Genomic DNA, 17,265 nt, shown 5'->3' with positions numbered 1-17,265 from the left:
ACCTGTTTAGGTCAAAGTCCTGGGGGTCATATTTGAGTCCCATCTGCCCTCCACATCCAAGCTATCAGCAAGTTCTGTTGCTTTGAGCAGCAGATTAACACTGGCTTCGGTAACAGATCGACCCCTTTTGGCAGAGGCATAATGCAACAGAAGTTCAAAATAGGTGTTCCTGGTGGGAGACAGCTTTGCAATACGTCATTCAGGCACCCAGGCTCCTTCCACCCCCTGGCTCTGCCCTCTTCTAAAGATTCTGCATTCTGCATGGGGGTGGGGTGGGGGTTGTTGAAGCATGGCTTGTGGGAGAGTTTTATGGACCAAGCCTGCAAGTGGCATAGGTCACTTCTGCTCACATTCCAGTGGCTGCAGGTTCTAAGTGCAAGGGAAGGGGGGAAATGTGGCCGGCTGTGTGTCCCCCATCTCCCCCTAATATATCTCAGGTCCCTCCACTTCTCTGTCTCCAGTGGCCCCTAGTCCAGGCCAGCCTCAGCACACATTTGGACTACAAGAGTCTCCTCTTAGCCATCATTCCTTTTCCACATGACAGCAAGAATTCTCTTTTTAAAAAATGTCAATCATGCCCGGCGGTGTGTGGATCGTCTTCCCATGGACGGAGAGGTCCGGGTTCCATTCCCGGTCAGGGCACATTGCGCGGGTTTCCGGCTCTATCCCCAGTAGGGGGCGTGCAGGAGGCAGCGGATCAATGATCAGCGTTCGCTGTTTCTCTCTAAAAAATCAATTTTAAAAATGTCAATTAGATCATTGGTGTATTTGTTTTCCTTTCCGATCGTACTGAAGAATAAACTCATATAAGAGTCTGTAAGACCCTGTGTGAGTCGCCTCTCTGTCTTCCTTCGGCTCCCGCCTCCTCCATCCCCCTAGCGCCCCAATTCTCCTGGCTTCAGCCTCTTTTCCCAAAGGTCTTGCACTTTCTGCCTGGGTGCTCTCTCCCCACTGATTCCCCAGGGAGGTCTGCACCCCACCACCTGAGCGAGAGGTACTTTCGCAGACCTGGCTCTGGCGCTTTGCTGCAGATGTCACTGTTTGCAGACACATTAGCCACGGGGCGCCAGCGGGTAAACAAAGGCAGGTGTGCGACTGGGGCTGAGAGGCAGCAGGCAGCCCGGGAACCCTCCCTGCCCTCCTCGCTCCCCCGCGCCCCGAGGCCCCGCCTCTGGCGGGCGCAGCCTGGGCTCCTGCCGCGCGGGTCGCGGGCGCTGGCTGGGGCGGGGCGGGCACCGGCGGCCGTCGGGGCGCCTGGCCCGGGCCGGGGACGCGGCGGGCGCGGCGCAGAGCGGAGCCGCGTGGCTCGGGGCGCCGCCATGAGGCAGCAGAGCGTGCGCACCGCCGTGCTGGTCCTGTGCATCCTGTCCTACCTGCTGGTGGGCGCCGCCGTCTTCGACGCGCTCGAGTCCGAGGCGGAGAGCGGCCGCCAGCGGCTGCTGGCCCAGAAGCGGAGCGAGCTGCGGAGGAAGTACGGCTTTTCGGCCGAGGACTACCGCGAGCTGGAGCGCCTGGCGCTGCAGGCCGAGCCGCACCGCGCCGGCCGCCAGTGGAAGTTCGCCGGCTCCTTCTACTTCGCCATCACCGTCATCACGACCATCGGTGAGCGCTCCGGACCCCTCGGCGCTCGCTCGGTCCCGCGTCCCCCGCGGTGCCCCCGGGTTTGAATCCCACCTCTGTCCCTGCCCAGAGGGACTTTGGACGAGTCATTGCAGCTCACCGAGCCTCACTTGCCTCCCTGTGCTGAATGGGCTATCATTCCACTCAGGCTGGGCTGGGAGGAGACAGTAGGTCAAATTTGCCAAGAGGCTGGCACCCAAGAGTGCCCAGAAAATGCTGCAGGGGCTGGGAGGCAGATCAAGTGGGACTTATAAACCTAAGTGGCTGAAGTTGCTTCATTGGCTGCATCGCACTAGCTGTGCGACCTGAGACAAGTTGCATAACCTCTCTGAGCCTCACTTTTCTCCTCTTTAAAGTAGGGGTGCTAATCGGCCCTCTCTCAGGCTGTGGTGAGATCATTATCACCAAGGAAATAATATATGCAGAAAGTTTCAGCACAGGGCCTGACACACAGAAAGCACTAAAAATAGAAATTGATTTTTGTACTATAATTATTATTCTGTTACCCCATAAGAACAGGACCCAGTCTGTCTTAGTCACTGCAGTGTGGCCAGTCCTGGTGCATAGTAGACACTCAATGAATAGTTGTTAAAGGAATGACTGATTACCACAAGCTTTGGACCTCACCCTGGGGGGTCCAGAGCACTTTCTCTGCAGCATCTGGACTACCAGCGGTTGCCATGGCCACCGTCTGGCTGGTACCTGTGGAGCCTAAGCCTGGGGAAGCAGGAAAGGAGAGAAGCAGGCTCTGCAAGGCTCCTAGCTGGGTGCCAGCCACTCCTGGGCTCCAGCTATGAATGTCCAGGTGCCCCCTTGGGCTTAAACTACCATCCTGGAAGCCCATGCCTTGGAAGAAATGTCTCCATAATGCTCTTGCAAGTGAATGTGAGCTTGTGGGTTTAGCAGTGGAGTTAAAAGCCCGCGTTCTGCAATTACATAGAACAGAGTTGTGTTCTCATCTCGATGGCCTCCTGCCTCTCTGGTAATTGTACCTCTCTGAGCCCTGGTTTTCTCAACTTCAAAATGCAATTGTTCCTACCTCACTAGGTGGTTGCCAGGTTTAAATGAGGTCAAGCATGCAAAATGTTTGGCACAGTGCCTGAGGCTAAATAGGCACTATTAATTGTTAATAATGACAATTCATTATTTGCCAACTGTGGGCCAGCTCCCATTCAGCGCTTATGCCCCCTTCTGTCAACATAGGCACCCCTGTTTCTCTATCTTGGCTCAGCCTAAGACCCTCCCTGTTCCTGTGCCCTGTGGTGTGGGATCTCATCCATCTCTTGTGTTTTCCCTCGAATTCTTTGGAGGTCTCCCAGCTGGGTTAGGCCGTCCATCCTGACTGTTCTCCCCCTACTCCCCCCGCCCCTACCCCGCCCCCCATGTATCTGGGAGCCTGGGGAAGGGACTAAGAGGGAAAACAGGAGTTTTGTCTTTTCGGCCACTTGGGGGCGCTAGCACGTGCTGTGTGGTGCGGGCTGCAAAAACCAGCCTTGCAGACAGCCCAGAACCCAGGAGCATGAGCACTGCATGGACTGAGGAGAGGCACTGAGAAGCTATGGCGGGTAGTGGTTAATAGTTCAGGCCTGGTGACCTTTGGGCAGTTTCATCCTAATCTCTTACCTGTAAAATGGGGACAATATGATCCTGTACAGTCATAGAAAGGGTTAAATAATATAATCCTTATAAAGTACCCAGGATGTTTAGTTATCATTATTCATTTCACTCTCTGCCAAAAACCTGACATAGCCCCAAACATCTCGAAACAGCACTGCCTGGCCTCTTATTCCTAAAGAGGCTCCTCTGTCTCAGCACCCCCTTCAATTTGATTTGATCATTATTAATATTGATTATTAAATTTCCATTGACCCCTTAGTCTGTGCCAGGATCTGTAAAAGGCACTGGTGACTAGGGACACAGAGAAGTGAGTGGCATGGTTTGACCTCAAGGAGCTCACAGTCTGGTTGTGAGCCCTCACCGCCCAATAACAGGGCCATGTAGTAGAAAAGTATAAGTGGAGCCTTAGGCCTTTAAACACATATATTGTGTTGATATTTTGAATAAGTTAATATGTACATAGTACACACTTCACATGGTCCAAAAGGGTATAGAATGAAAAGGAAGTCTCCCTCTTACCCTGTCTCTCAGCCCATAAATTCCTTTCCTGGGATCAAATAGTTACCAGTTTCTTGTGTATCCTCCTACAAATATTCTCTGCCTGTATATTCTTTTAAAACACACACATTGTATAGACATATTATACACACTGTTTTGTCTCTTGCTTTTTAAAAACTTACATAGAGAGTGGGGCAAAAGAAGGTTTACAGTTGTTTGTATGGAAAATAATGCAATAATTAACAATTATATAAGAATAAACTCTGTTTTGCACGCTCACAACTATAGTCCTACTTTTGCCCCACCCTGTATTTTGGTGATGTTTTTATATCAGCCCCTAAAGAACTGTATCAGCTTCTTCGTGGCTATATAGCAGCTCTTCTCAACCTTGGCGCAACTGACATTTTGAACTAAAGAATTTTGTTGTGGGGGTTGTCCTGTGCATGGCCGGATGCTTACCAGTACCCTCGCCCCTGCCCACTAGATGCCAGTAGCACACAGCCACAGCCTCCCAATTGTGACAACCAAAAATGTCTCCAGACATTGCCAAATGTCCCCTCAGGAGCAAAATCACCCCCAGTTGGAACCTGCTATGTAATATTCCATCATTTGGATGGCACCATGATTTATTTAACCAGGCCCCTATTGATGGACACTTGGGTTGTCTCAAATTTTCTCTGTGAGCAACAGTGTTTCAATGGTAACCCACTTAACTATATCCCTTTGCACATGTGTGTTTTGGAGGACTAACTTTCTAACTGTGCAACTGCATAGGTCAAAGGGTCTGGGTATTTTACATTTCGGCTGGTGGGGCCAGCTTGCTAGAGGAGGCACATCCTGTCGGGGAAGGTCTACCTCACTTTTCCTGAGTCATGGGACCCTTTGAAAATACCCTGAAGGCTTTTGCTGTCATCTCCTGGAAAAGATACGTATCCACTTACATTTAGGTCCCATATAACAGCTGAGGGACTGAGTGAAAATCACTACAGCGGACTAAAGAGGTGTGTCGTGACAGCTGACTTGGAGCGGGAAGCATGGACCCGGGCAGGGCAGACAGCGGTGTGGTGAGGGCACGAGAAAGGGCATGTACAGGTGGGACAGGCTGGTTGAGGAAACAACTTGGGGGCCTGGAGAGGTGGGGGAGATTCAGATCCCGAAGGAACTCAGACACCATGTGAAAACTAATTCTTTACCCTGTGGGTACTGGGAGCCATGGAAGATTTTGCCTTTAAAAAAAGAATCAAAACAATTTACACACAGTAAAACTCACCATTTTTTCAGTGCACACTTTTGCAGGTTTTGACAAATGAAGACTGGTGGTGTAACAGCAGCCAAGATCAAGACACAGAATAGCTTGTCACCCTCCAAAGTTGTGTCACACCCCTTTTTAGTTAACCCCTCCTCCAGTCTCAATGACTGGCAACCATAAATCTGCTCTGTCCCCACAGTCTTTTGCCATCATGTCATTTAACTGGAACCATGCAGTTTGTACCTTTTGAGCTTGGCTTCAGCATAGTACACGTGATATTCGTCTTTTGTTGCTGCAGACAACCACAGTCCATTCCTTTCTATTGCTCCAAAGAATTCCATTATATGGATGTACCTCAGGTTATTTATCCGTTTTCCAATTGAGAGACATTTGGGTTTATTACAATTTGGAGTGGTTATGGATAACTCTGCAAGGTTTTAAAGCCAGAGAATGACCTAGATAGACAGAAGTAGCATTTTAAAGATGCTCGGTGTGCTCTGTGTAATGGGAGACAGGGCAGACAGGCCAAGGGTGACAGTGTTGTTAGATGGCACTGGGTACTCACCCACCCTTCCCTCCACTCTCCCTTCAGGATATGGCCACGCCGCACCAGGTACGGACTCTGGCAAGGTCTTCTGCATGTTCTATGCGCTCCTAGGCATCCCCCTGACATTGGTCACCTTCCAGAGCCTGGGCGAGCGGCTGAACGCACTGGTGCGACACCTTCTGCTGGCGGCCAAGCGCTGCCTGGGCCTGCGGCGGCCGCGAGTGTCCACGGAGAACATGGTGGTGGCTGGGCTGCTGGTGTGCGCAGCCACCCTGGCTCTTGGGGCCGCCGCCTTCGCGCACTTCGAGGGATGGACCTTCTTCCACGCCTACTACTACTGCTTCATCACCCTCACCACCATCGGCTTCGGCGACTTCGTGGCTCTGCAGAGCGACGAGGCGCTGCAGAGGAAGCCGCCCTACGTGGCCTTTAGCTTTCTCTACATCCTTTTGGGGCTCACGGTCATCGGCGCCTTCCTCAATCTGGTGGTCCTGCGCTTTCTGGCGGCCAGCACCGACGCACCGGAGCGCGCTGCCCGCAGCGCCAGCCCGCTCCACCTGAGGGCACCCGAGAGCCGAGGACCCTCCCTGCCCCGCCGCCCCGAGCGCTCCGGGGGCTCCTCCGTCTCCTACCGCATCCACCAGATGGAGATGTGGGCCCGTGACAACCTGGGCTTCTCGCCCCCCGCGAGCCCTGGGGCTCTGGGTGGCAGCTGCGGGGCAGGCAGACCCCTGGCCCCGGCCCGGCGGAAGTCCATCTGACAGCCCTACCCCTTTGGGGGTCGATCCTGGAATAGAGGGTCTGGGTTCACCTATCACTGCACCCTTCTCCCCAGAGCTTGGAGAGGGGCCAGGGACCACGGCTGCAATGCCATCTTCTGCCACAGACAGGTCATCATTCCCTTCTTAGGCTAGCCCCTTTCTCCTCTCCAAAAATATACAAAAGTCACATCGTAAGCTCAATTATGACTCTCAAGTCACGCAGTAGGTGCAAATCCCTATGGTCCAAATTATTTTTAGGAAGGCGTGGCCACCTAGGAGAGACTCTTGACATGCCCCTGTCACTATCTGGCCCTCTGGAATGTAAACAGGTGGCTATTCTCCTGTGCGAGAAGAGGATGGTTTTCTGTGTTGCAGGGAAAATGCATGCTTTTCAGCACTGGAATCCTACCCATGAGGCCAGCTGCTCACACCATGAGACGCACAGGACAGGAACGAACTGATGGGAACCATCTACTGCCCAGTGCGGACCAGTGGGTGAACCACTGCACTATTTAAACGATCACATTCTCTTGCTCAGCGTGTAGAGAGGAATTGGCCTGTGTGGGATGCAGCACACTCTCTCCCAACCCAAACTGATGCTCTTTGTCCTTGGCCAGCCCCACTTCAGGATGAGGGGGTCTTGCTGACATCCACCATGTCGCTGGGACCACCTGGATGCAGCGAGACACGCTTTTGTCTGGGAGTTGTGAAATCTGGGTCCTGCTAGTCACCCGAAAGGTGACTTTGATGAACCTCACTCCCTACCTGGTCCTCCGTTAAATCTCATCTGTAACATGACTGGATTCACCTAGAATCCTGCTCCCTCTGTGCACCTCTAGAAGGATCCCCGAACAGGACCATGAGGGGACATTACAAAAGCCCGTGGTGGCCATGCTGGCATCCCAAAGCTCTCAGTCCTTCAAACAGCTGCCCTTAGCTTCCCAGATAGAACTGCCCCAACACAAAGCAGAGCAAGACAAGTTAGAAAAGCCAAAAACTTTAATTTTCAACATGAGCTACATGGTTATGAACACAATGCAACGTGACCCACTCCAACCCAGGGGCTGGGGAAACGCTCCCTCCCCAAAGGCTCGGTGGCTCCTGCTCCTAGAGAGGGAATGAAGGGAAGGTGGGTGGATGGAGAGGCCTCAGCCTGAGGATCTGGGGTCCTGCCTTCCTGCCACCCTCTCAGGAGGCAGCTGAAGAGTGAAAGGCCCTGGGTTCAAGTCTCCACTTTGCTCTCACAGAAGCTATGAGTAAATGGGCACGATCAGCATCCCTACAGGGGTTGTGAGTCAGATGAGCTCGTGGACATGAAAGCTTCCCATCACGGAGGTGCCGCCATACAGACACGGGCCCCTCCCAGAGGGCTGGGGAGTCACTCCAGGGGAACGGGGGTGGCTCATTTCCCTGGGCCTAGCACAACGCTGCCGCTCAATAAATAAACACAGGTGGCTCTGCATGACGCAACAGCTGTGCTCCAAGGGGAAAGGGGCTCAGTGCTGTTCTGAACATCCAAGTGTGCCCGGGGGCCCCTGGTTTAAGGACCTGGATGGTGAATCAGCTTGTAAAGTGCATAACTGCCCCTCAGCTGCTTACGTGCCCGGTGCAGGAGAGAGTTCTGAGCCGTTGGAGAACCGAGCTCTCGTCCAGGCCTGGCCGCCAACTCCAATGGGACCCTGGCAGGCACCTTTCCCTCCCAGGGCCTCAGCTTCCCCTTTAAAATGGGGCTAAGGGGCCCCCACCTACTGCCCAGGGGCTCCTGGGTACACTCAAGGTAAAAGCACTTTGAAAACAAAAAGTTTGAAAAGTACAACAGGGAGATCACTTATTACATCTGAAGGTTTTGTGAGGATCTCCTTAAAATGAGGTACCAGAGCAACCCCATACCCACGAAGCCCAGGCAGGAACCAGGGCTGCTTACCTCCCTCAAGTTGGTCCTAGAGGGTTATGGCCCCTCGATGGGAGCCCCCACCCAATCACCAAGCTGGGCCAGACCCTCGGGAGAGCTAGTTCTCTATAGCAAACCCTCTTCCCCAAACCCAGGCCCAGAAAAATTGCTGGCCCATGGAGATGCAACCAAGCAGGGCTGGATGGCCCAGGGCTTAAAGGCCACAGTACTTATCACAGCAGACAGGCCCTGGAGCTATGGTCTCCGGTCTGGGAAGGAAGGAAGCTCACCTGCCGAGGGTCTTGGACAAGTCACTTCCTGATTCTGGGCCTCAGCTTCCTCACCTCTCAGATGGGCTACGGTTGGCCCAGCCCATCTTTTCAGGGCCACTGGGAGGCTCCACCGAGACGGAAGGAGGGAGGGTGGTGAGAAATGGCGGCCCCACTCATCCTGCCCTGGCTCCTGCTCAGCCTCGGGTAGGAGGAGGAGGCCCAGGCTGGGGGTGCCCTTGAACTGGACCTCAGATGCAGCCATTCCTGCACTGGCCTCAGTCTCCTCATCTGTAAAACGGAAATGACTTTACTAAAGGTCCCTTTCCCTTTAGTATGAGAAGTGGATTCTGGAGAAGGAAAGAAGAGACAACTCCCTCCCACGCTACCTCTGCAGGTGACCTTTGGACCAGAGACTGAAAAATAAAGTCATCCCCTAGAGACCCCAGCCCCTCCCCACCCCAATTCCCCAACTCCACCCTCTCTGATCCTCTCCCAATGGTGGAGCTTGAGCTGCAAAGGATCTGCCACCAGTGGGGACAGACTGAATAATGAGAATAGTCACCCCTTCCCCAGGCCCCTATCCCTGGGTGAGGACAGACGATGGTTCCCACGCCAAATGGCCAGAGCCCCTTGGAAGGGGGCATGTGCTCACAATGATGATACAAAGAAAAAGGGCTCCAGCCCCCACCCACCCCAGTAGGTGAGCTGAGATTTCACAGAACAAACAAGAAAGTCAGTGAGGGGGCCCTCAGGGACCACCCCCAGAATGTTGTTATTGCTTTGGAGCTCTCTCTCTTTATAAAGGCTGTGCAGACACCCGAGGGTGGGCTCAGGGTGGGGGGCACCGAGCCCCTCCCACCCTGGTTGGGACAGCCAGGCTCTGCCCCGTCTTTGAAAACTACCCCTGTACAACCAGAGCGGTGACGGCTGCAGAGAGAGAAGGTGCTCTCCTGGCTCAAAATATTCCAAATGGCAAGTAAATAAACGAACAGCAAAGAAATCACACTGGTGAAACAAACAAGCGGTGAGGGGCTGATTCTGGGCCTCAGATGGGAGTCCATCCAGAACCCGCTGCCTCCAGCCCGTCTTGGGGTTCCACCCCCACCGACCCTGGGAGCTCTGAAGGCCTCCTGGAGGAGGGGCCTCTCCATTGCCCCTTCCCAATGCAGTGTGAGGCTCCATGGAGGCAAATGAACTCAACCAGACTTAAGGATGCCCAGGGCTCAAGCAGGCTGGCGGGGGTGCGGGGGGGGGGGGGGGGAGTGAGGAATTCCAGGTGAAGGAATCACCTAGTCAGTAGCCTATAGTGGAACCAGGGACAAGGTGGGACTGGACACAGCAGGTGATCTCAGTGGAAAATGACCCCCTCCAATAGCATCCAGGCCCCCTCCACCAAGGCCCACATTCTCAGGAAGGCTTCATAAATAAAACCAGTACCAAGGATAATAAGTCAGAACATCTGAGTATAGTGGGCAGCTCCAGCTACAACCCTACAGGGGAGGGGAAGGCAGGGGGAGAAGGAGGGCTGGCCTCCTGACCCAAGGCCCAGGCCAGCAAGGAGACAGTGGTCTCCTGGAATGTACTGTGTCTCCTCTCCGCCCATCCTGGGGCTCTGTGAGAACTATGTGCGAGCTAAGGACACGCCCCAGGGCTTAGAACACTAATCTACCCAGCTAACCTGGACTACGCCCTACACAGCAGGGACTGGGTAATGAGGGGTGGTGGGCTGCTGGGTACCTCCCAGGGGAGGTGGCAGAAATGTGCTTCTATAAAGAGGGGCCGGCCCCAGCCTCCCAGCATGCAGAAGGGCTTCCCTAGGCCCCGGGGAGGGCTGGGCCGGAAGGCAGCTGCCCAGGCCTGCTTGAGAAGGATCCCACAGTTCGTAGACTCACCTGCTCCCTCCTTCTCTCCTCGAGCCAAGGTAATTGAGGCCAGAGCAGTGGTTTCTGCCCTTAGTACACATGTTTGTTTAAAATTACTAAAATAGGGGAGATCGGTTGCTTCTCCAGACCCCTAGCCTGGAGGCAGAAGGATGGAAAGATGACCTTTGACCTCATCCAATAAGAAGAGATTCTCCTATTTGAGAAATCATCACCTTGGCACCACCAGTCCCAACCCCAGCTTTTCCTAGACTCCCTCTCCAATCCAGCACCCCTAAATGCAGAGACAGAGCTCTCTGGGCTTGGGGTTCTGAAAAGTCAGGGTCCCGCATCTCCTCCACCAAAACCCATATGACAGAATCCTTTCCAGTCCCCCAGTTTCCAAAGCAACTTGTTTCAATCCCACAGAGCAAGGCACCCTGGGGGGTCTGTGCCAGGCCTGGGCACCTCCTCCTGTCCTTTGGTCCCAGCTGGACCCCAATTCCACTAGAAGAGAGGCAGGCAGGAGAGGACAGACAGATGGACTTGGACAGGCTGCGGCAAAGCTCCTTCCACAGGCAGGCGGAGGGAGGCCGGAGCTCCTCTTCAAGTGGGCGGTTCTGGGCCCCCCAGAGCTGGCTCCGGATCCTTGCAAAGCTGCCCCATCAGCTGTGGGGCAGGTGTAGCTGCCTGAACCCGGTGCCGCAGGAAAGACACTTGCTGGTAATTGGCACCATGGAGATGGCCGCTGGGTTCTGGACTTGGCTCCAGGGAACGAGCTTCCAAAGGACGCAAAAATGGGGAGCAGTCGGACAGTGTCTGGGGCAGGAGAATGGTTTGCTCTGCCACCTCAGTCTTTCCCTTCTCTGGATTGCAGCCACATCCACCAGGTCAAGAACCGGCCAAGTCAAAGTGCAGCCAATCCCGCTGGGAGAGGAAAGATCTCAGGGGATAGGAGGCAAAGAAGGGGTGAGGAGGGTCCCAAGGGGGCAGGTCTCCCCGTTCTTCTTCCCCACTGTGGGGGAGAGCCCCATCCTCTGCTGTTCAAGGTGCCTCTGGGCCTGGGGTCCCAGGTTGGGGCTGGGTGGTCTCCAGGCCATCTCAGGGAGCCCCTCCCCATCCCTGGCACTAAGATTGCTCACCGCAGGGCCCCACGGTGCTCTCAAGGGACAACTGGGATGCCTGCCGGAGCAGGGGGCCTGTGGCTGGATCCACCATGGAGGAGGTGGGGAAGAGCTTGTACCAGCCCACGGCCAGGGTGGTCAAGTCCAGCTCCTCCAGCAGCACGCGGGCCACACCCATGAACTGCTTCCGCTCCATCCGTCCATAGTTCCCCCACACAATCACCTGGGGGCAAGAAACACAGTGGTTCCAATCATCCAGACCCTGGGCTCACCCCCACACCCAATTCACCTCTGAGTCCTGTTGATCTGACCACCTTAAGATCACTGTCCAGTCCGACCCTATCATCCTGGCTCCAGTGCTCACCTCCACGGCTGGCTTTCTCCCTCCAGCCCTGCCCTCCCCATTCCACTCGTCCTCCACATGCCCCACCTCTGAGTCCAAGTCCTGAGGGCTCACCCCACATCATGAGTTCCCCACTTGCTTCCCCCAGGGGCCTTCTTCTTCCAGAGTCGCAGAACCTCCCTTATGTAACAAAATTTTAAAAAGAGGCAGGTAAAGGCACCGTATCTGGATGGTCTTCTGGTTGTGAAAAATTGTATTTGAACAGTTTCTGTAAACTTTTTGGACAGGGGTCATCCTCACCCATGCACACATGGGCCTCACTACTGAAGCAAGTGTCCCACCAAGGACTGACCTATGGGTGAGAAATGCTCTCTCTCCTGTCCATTCCATTGAAAAACAGTGCTGAGACCAGCGAAGTTGATTTCACAACTGACATAGGTCTCAACCCACAGGCTGGAAAGCTCTGTCCTGGACAGGACCTGAGCCGCCCAGTTTAGCAAAAGTCCCCCTCCCTTGGCAGTTGTATCACCTTGGTCCCACCCTCCTTTGCTTTGCCTGCCCAGGTGAGGAGCAGATGTTAGGCACATGCCGGAAGTGCCCAAAAGACAGCTCCGAGGGGAACCTGGGCTCTGCCTGTACCCACAGCAGAAGCTGTTTCTAGTTCCAGGTTTGAGTCACTACTGGGATTCTCCTAGCAGCCAGAGGGCCAAACACCTTCCTGACTGCTCAAAAAGGTCCAGTTTATTATCAGTGTGCTTCAGGCCAAGCCCCTGGCCTCCAGAGGGTGATGATGATGTAATGATGATAGTGATGATGGAAGCCATCATAGAGTGCTTATAACAGGCCAAGCTTGTAAATACTCTTCTTGCACAAAGCACACCTTTCACGGTTACTGTCGCTGTTATCAGTAGGTACTATTACTGTCCCCATTTTACAGATGAAGAAGCTGAGGCTCAGAAAGAAACTCGTTCGAAGTTGCACAGCAAGCCCTGGCCGGTTTGGCTCAGCGGTTAGAGCGTTGGCCTGCGGTCCAGAGAGACCCGGGTTCGGTTCCCGCTAAGGGCACGTACCTCGGTTGCAGTTTGTCCCTGGCCCTGGTTGGTCGTGCGGGTGGCAGCCACTCGATGTGTCCCTTCACATCGATGTTTCTCTCTCTCTCTCTTCCTCTTTCTCCCTCCCACTCTATCTGAACAAAAAAGTGGAAAAATGTCCTCGGGTGAGGATAAAAAAACAAAGTTGCTCAGCAAGCCGTGGAGCTCCGACCAACCACAGCACTCCACCTCCTCCAGGCCAGGCCTCCCCAGGGGCGCCCCTCCCTCTAATACTTCCAGCCCAGCGCAAGCCCCTCACCTGCAGCACTTTGCCCTGGGGACTCTCAGGAAACAGCAGCACCTGGTTATACAGCGGGTCCAGTGACTTGCGAGCGACTTTGGTCTTCTTCTTGGCAATGCAGACGCCATTCTCCAGCAGGTAGGCCTTGATATAGGCGGCTGGGGACAAAGGCCAGCAGGGTAGGTTCTGGTGTGGGCCTCGAATGGTGGGCAAGGGGCACAGCAGAGGGAGGCTGCCCACCACTGATGGGGATCACAGTGCCCCCCTTGGGTCTGGGCAGGAGACGAGAGGGCCAAGCCAGGTGGTGGGTGCGGGTGGTAGGTGCAACCAGGGTTGGTGGGGCCTACTCCACCCCATCCGCTGTCCTGCACGCCTCCCCGCTCCCTTGCTCACTGTGCACTCACCTTCCCTTTCTCTGTCTCTGACTCACCCACCCATTACACATTCATTGCTACTCATTCACTGAACAAATGTTTTCTGACCACCCACTTCATGCCAGGCACCCTACCAGGCTCTGGGGTATAACCATAAACAGGAAAGATTGTCCCTGCCCTCCAGGAGCTCTGTCCAATGCTGACAAGGTCAGCCAACAACCTCAACTGGGTCCCCAGAACAGACTGAATCACCAGTTCTTTGTGAATCACTAGAGCTGGGACAAAGGAGTCCTCCACAGTGGGGTTCCATTTTCTCTCCTAGACCCACAGATCCCTCCAGACAGGCTCCCGAACCTCCACCCCCTTGCAGGGGGAAAGGCACACCGCACCTGGCAGTGTCTTGGAGCCTGGCTTGGCCGTCAGTCCCCGAGCCTGGATGATGTCCACTTCGAGCTGACCATTCCGCTCCTGCAAGCCAATCTCCACGTCCCCTGCAAGAGGCCTCGGCAGATGAGACTGGGAAGTGGCTTCAAAGCTCAATTCTCAGGTCGCCCTGGCCAGTGTTGCTCAGTGGTTAGAGCATCAGCCCATGGACCAATGAGTTGTGGGTTCGATTCTGGTCAAGGGCATGTACCTCGGGTGAGGTTCATCCCCGGCCCTGGTTGGGGTCATGCAGGAGGCAACCGGTTGATGTGTCTCTCTCATCAGTGTTTCTCTCTCTCTCTCTTCCTCTCCCTCCCTCCCACTCTATCTGAAGATAAATGGAAAAATATCCTCAGATGAGGATTAAAAAAAAAGGTCTCAGATCTTCCTCTCTGCTTAGGGTTAAACCCCCTCCCCTTGCTCCCAGCCCCAAATAGACCAGAACCAACTCCCACACCCATGCCCAGGCTCTGCTGAGGGCTTGGCCCGGCGGCACATGCAGCGAGGCAGGAGGGGAGAAGGGGGAGACGCAGGGCTCCTGGTGGGACTGCCCTTCGGAAGAGGTCTTGGCACTCACCCATCGGTGTGGTGGCCAGGGTCTGGCGGCCCACAAACTGCGCTGGCCCCATGCTGCCCAGGAAGTCACTGAACTGCGCATCCGATGCCAAGCAGACTCCCCCGTAGTTGAGGCTGTAAGAAGAAAGGAAGAGATAAAAACCAATGTTCCCAGGGGCCGACCAAGGACTCAGATGACTCAGGCAGTCAACTCCAGAACGTCCCTCATGCCACAACGATTCTGTCCACATCCATCACCCAGCCTCAGACAAACTCATGTCTGGTCTCTCCCTCCTTTCTATCTTCGTGGCCCTAAAACCTCCTGTACCATCTTCCTCTCTCTCCTGGCCAAGCCTTAGCTTCTACCTCCAAGAAATGGATAAGGTGACATCTGCCTCTTGAGGAGGCTGTAGGGATCACAGGAAATGATGCTCGTTGGTGCCTGGCTCCTATGGTCTAATGCCGTGATACTCACAGTGTGGTCCAGGGACCAGCATCGCCCTAGAGCTCATTAGAAACAGAACTGCACCCCACCCCCAGCTGCTGAATCAGAATCTGCCTTTTAACATGATCCCAGAAGAGTCATTTGTACCTGACAGACTGTGTGATGCATGGGACCAGTGGCTCAACCTTGGAGGTCTGCCTTTCTTGCTGCCGTGGGCTGTCCAATGTCTACCGGATTCCTTTGGGAACAAGATCTCAAATCTCCTTTGGGGAGCTCCCTCCCCAGATATTAATGCCCACAGGGTGGAGGAGACCTGGCTCCAGAGGCTGGTGTGAGCTCAGCCTGGCCTTCCCTTGGCCAGTGATTGGCTCAAAGAAGTGTGGCCCAGTTCAGCCCACAGGAATCTGGTTGGAAGGCTTTCTTTGAACTGTAGGGAGTGAGAAGCTCTCTTTTCCCACCAGACTTGAATGTGAAACAGACTGGAGTCTCTGGCAGCTATCTTGCTACCATCTGGAGTCCATGAATAAAGTCATCAAACTGGTGGCATTGTGTGAGCTCCTGGATCAAGCTCTGCCTGAAGCAAGAACTTCATCTGTGTGTGTGTGTGTGTGTGTGTGTGTTTTAGTTACACAACTCAACAACAACAATAATTATAATAAATACTTTGCATAAGCCAATTTTAGTTTTCTCTTTCACATCTCTGAAGTGGGAATAATAAAGTTCCCATCTCCTAGGCCTGAGCCATGTGAATGGCTTATCCTTCCAAAGAGCCTCAAACTACTAGCTACCCAGTCCTGGCTGCTCAGCTGTCCCTGAACATGTGAGACACCCCAGCACCGTTCTAATACATTCTGTTTTTACTTGAGTTGCCGGCAGTCACTGGCAGGATAATAATTTGACATTTTCGCCTGTGTGCTTCTCATTTTCATGGTTTCCTACCACCCACCCCCTGCCACCCTTTCCCCATCCAGGCAGTAGCCAGGGAACAAGACAGTTGGATTCCTGGCTTTGAGCTTCAAATCTAAGAAGAAACAGACTTAGAAGGATAGGTGCAAAATTAGGCTTCCCTCCTCCAAATAAACAAGCAAACAAAAAATCCCAGCCTGGGAGAGCAGAGGATGCCAGGGCGGGTGGGGAGGGGCGGGGAGGCTGGAAGATCCTGGAGTAAGGCCTGGGCCCCCAGCTGGGCTGGGGTGCTGAAGGCCCCCAGCTGGGCTGGGGCAGCTGAAAGCAGGGAGGGCCGTGCTCATCCTTACTGGGCGGGGCTGAGTAAATAAAGGGCATGATGCTTTGCAGCAGTGGCTGCCGGGGGTCTTGTGAAGTGAACCTGTGAGACTGTGAGGCTCTGCTGTCCCTTCATGCCCAGAGCAGTGTCTGTCCCTGCTGCGCGCAAGAGAAGACCAAGCCAAGACAGAGGCAGAGCGGTATTTGAATCCAAGCAGTCGGGGTCCCGAATATCTTAGCTCAACAGTTATGCAACAACGTCACGGAGAAGGTACGGGAGAAATAACTTATCTGGGGTAGAAATGAGTACCCGTTGTTCTTGCAAACTCAAAGACCCTTCATGAACAGCACCACAGCTAAGACCCAGACTCTCACACCCGTCTCTTCTCCACCCAAACCTCCTGGCCATCTGGGGGAGGGTCTGCGGACTCCAAAAGCCCAAAAATGTCGGTGCCATTTGCATTCCAAGTCGCTGAAGGGGCCTGGCCTCCCAAGCCGAGCCCGGCCTTCTGCAGTCTGAAATTGAAAGTTTCCTCCAACACCGTCATTGTCTGCTCCTCGGTTCCTGGTGGGATTGCGAGCAGACAATGAGGAACTGGCAGGCCTGGTAATTAGCGGTAATTGTTTATAATATCTGGGCGGCTGCCTGATTTTCCATCCCAGGGTGCCTCGCCGGCTGCCAAGGAACCAGGCAGACGCCCCGGAAAGCCTGAACAGGTTATCACACCCTCTGTGGGGCTGGAGGAAGAATACAGTGGTGGCAGGTCCCTGCTGGCCAGAGGACCAATGGCATCGGAGACCCCACTCCACCTCGGGGTCTTCTCAGGAGTAGGTGCCAAGTCAGAGCTGCTCCTATGCCTCACAGTTAAATACGGGCCAGCTGCTGGTGTCTCTGCACTCGAATCTTCTTACCTGCAAACAAGACCACAAACATGACCACACTACCTCACGGACAGTGTGCAGCCATTCCAGGAGCGGGTGCCTGTGCTGTACCAGCTTTAAACGTACCAGGAGCCCTGGCCGGTTTGGCTCAGCGGTTAGAGCGTCAGGCTGCGGTCCAGAGAGACCCGGGTTCGGTTCCCGCTAAGGGCATGTACCTCGGTTGCAGTTTGTCCCCAGCCCTGGTTGGGT

The 17,265-nt window shown here is 54.4% G+C and overlaps 2 protein-coding genes across 3 annotated transcripts in view; one reads left to right on the top strand and one right to left on the bottom strand.

The window, feature by feature from the left end:
* Positions 1-1,319: 1,319 nt before the first annotated feature.
* On the top strand, positions 1,320-6,325 carry KCNK15 (potassium two pore domain channel subfamily K member 15). The gene is made up of 2 exons (XM_036245919.1): positions 1,320-1,602; positions 5,577-6,325. The coding sequence occupies exons 1-2, from the start codon at positions 1,320-1,322 to the stop codon at positions 6,290-6,292; spliced, it is 999 nt and encodes a 332-aa protein (XP_036101812.1). The 3' UTR covers positions 6,293-6,325.
* A 4,716-nt stretch (positions 6,326-11,041) lies between these two features.
* RIMS4 (regulating synaptic membrane exocytosis 4) overlaps positions 11,042-17,265 on the bottom strand; it is a 46,688-nt gene continuing 40,464 nt past the window's right edge. Inside the window, exons 3-6 of one of the 2 annotated variants that reach the window (XM_036245406.1) lie at positions 14,488-14,600; positions 13,877-13,978; positions 13,132-13,271; positions 11,042-11,661 (exon numbers count right to left, since the gene is read on the bottom strand). In XM_036245406.1, coding sequence (XP_036101299.1) covers positions 11,443-11,661; positions 13,132-13,271; positions 13,877-13,978; positions 14,488-14,600 — 574 coding nt within the window. In that variant the 3' untranslated portion in view covers positions 11,042-11,442. The remainder of the gene's footprint in view (positions 11,662-13,131; positions 13,272-13,876; positions 13,979-14,487; positions 14,601-17,265) is intronic. The other variant, XM_036245407.1, reaches the window with a different exon arrangement.

This window comes from Molossus molossus, unplaced genomic scaffold, assembly GCF_014108415.1.
Source record: "Molossus molossus isolate mMolMol1 unplaced genomic scaffold, mMolMol1.p scaffold_m16_p_6, whole genome shotgun sequence".
Taxonomy (NCBI): Eukaryota; Metazoa; Chordata; class Mammalia; order Chiroptera; family Molossidae; genus Molossus; species Molossus molossus.
This window is presented reverse-complemented; position numbering and strand designations above follow the sequence as displayed.

Excerpts from the sequence above, each read along its gene's own strand:
- KCNK15 (XM_036245919.1), top strand. The coding sequence starts at position 1,320 with ATGAGGCAGCAGAGCGTGCGCACCGCCGTGCTGGTCCTGTGCATCCTG. Across the intron at positions 1,603-5,576 it reads CACCGTCATCACGACCATCG|GATATGGCCACGCCGCACCA; the intron begins GTGAGCGCTCCG and ends CTCTCCCTTCAG.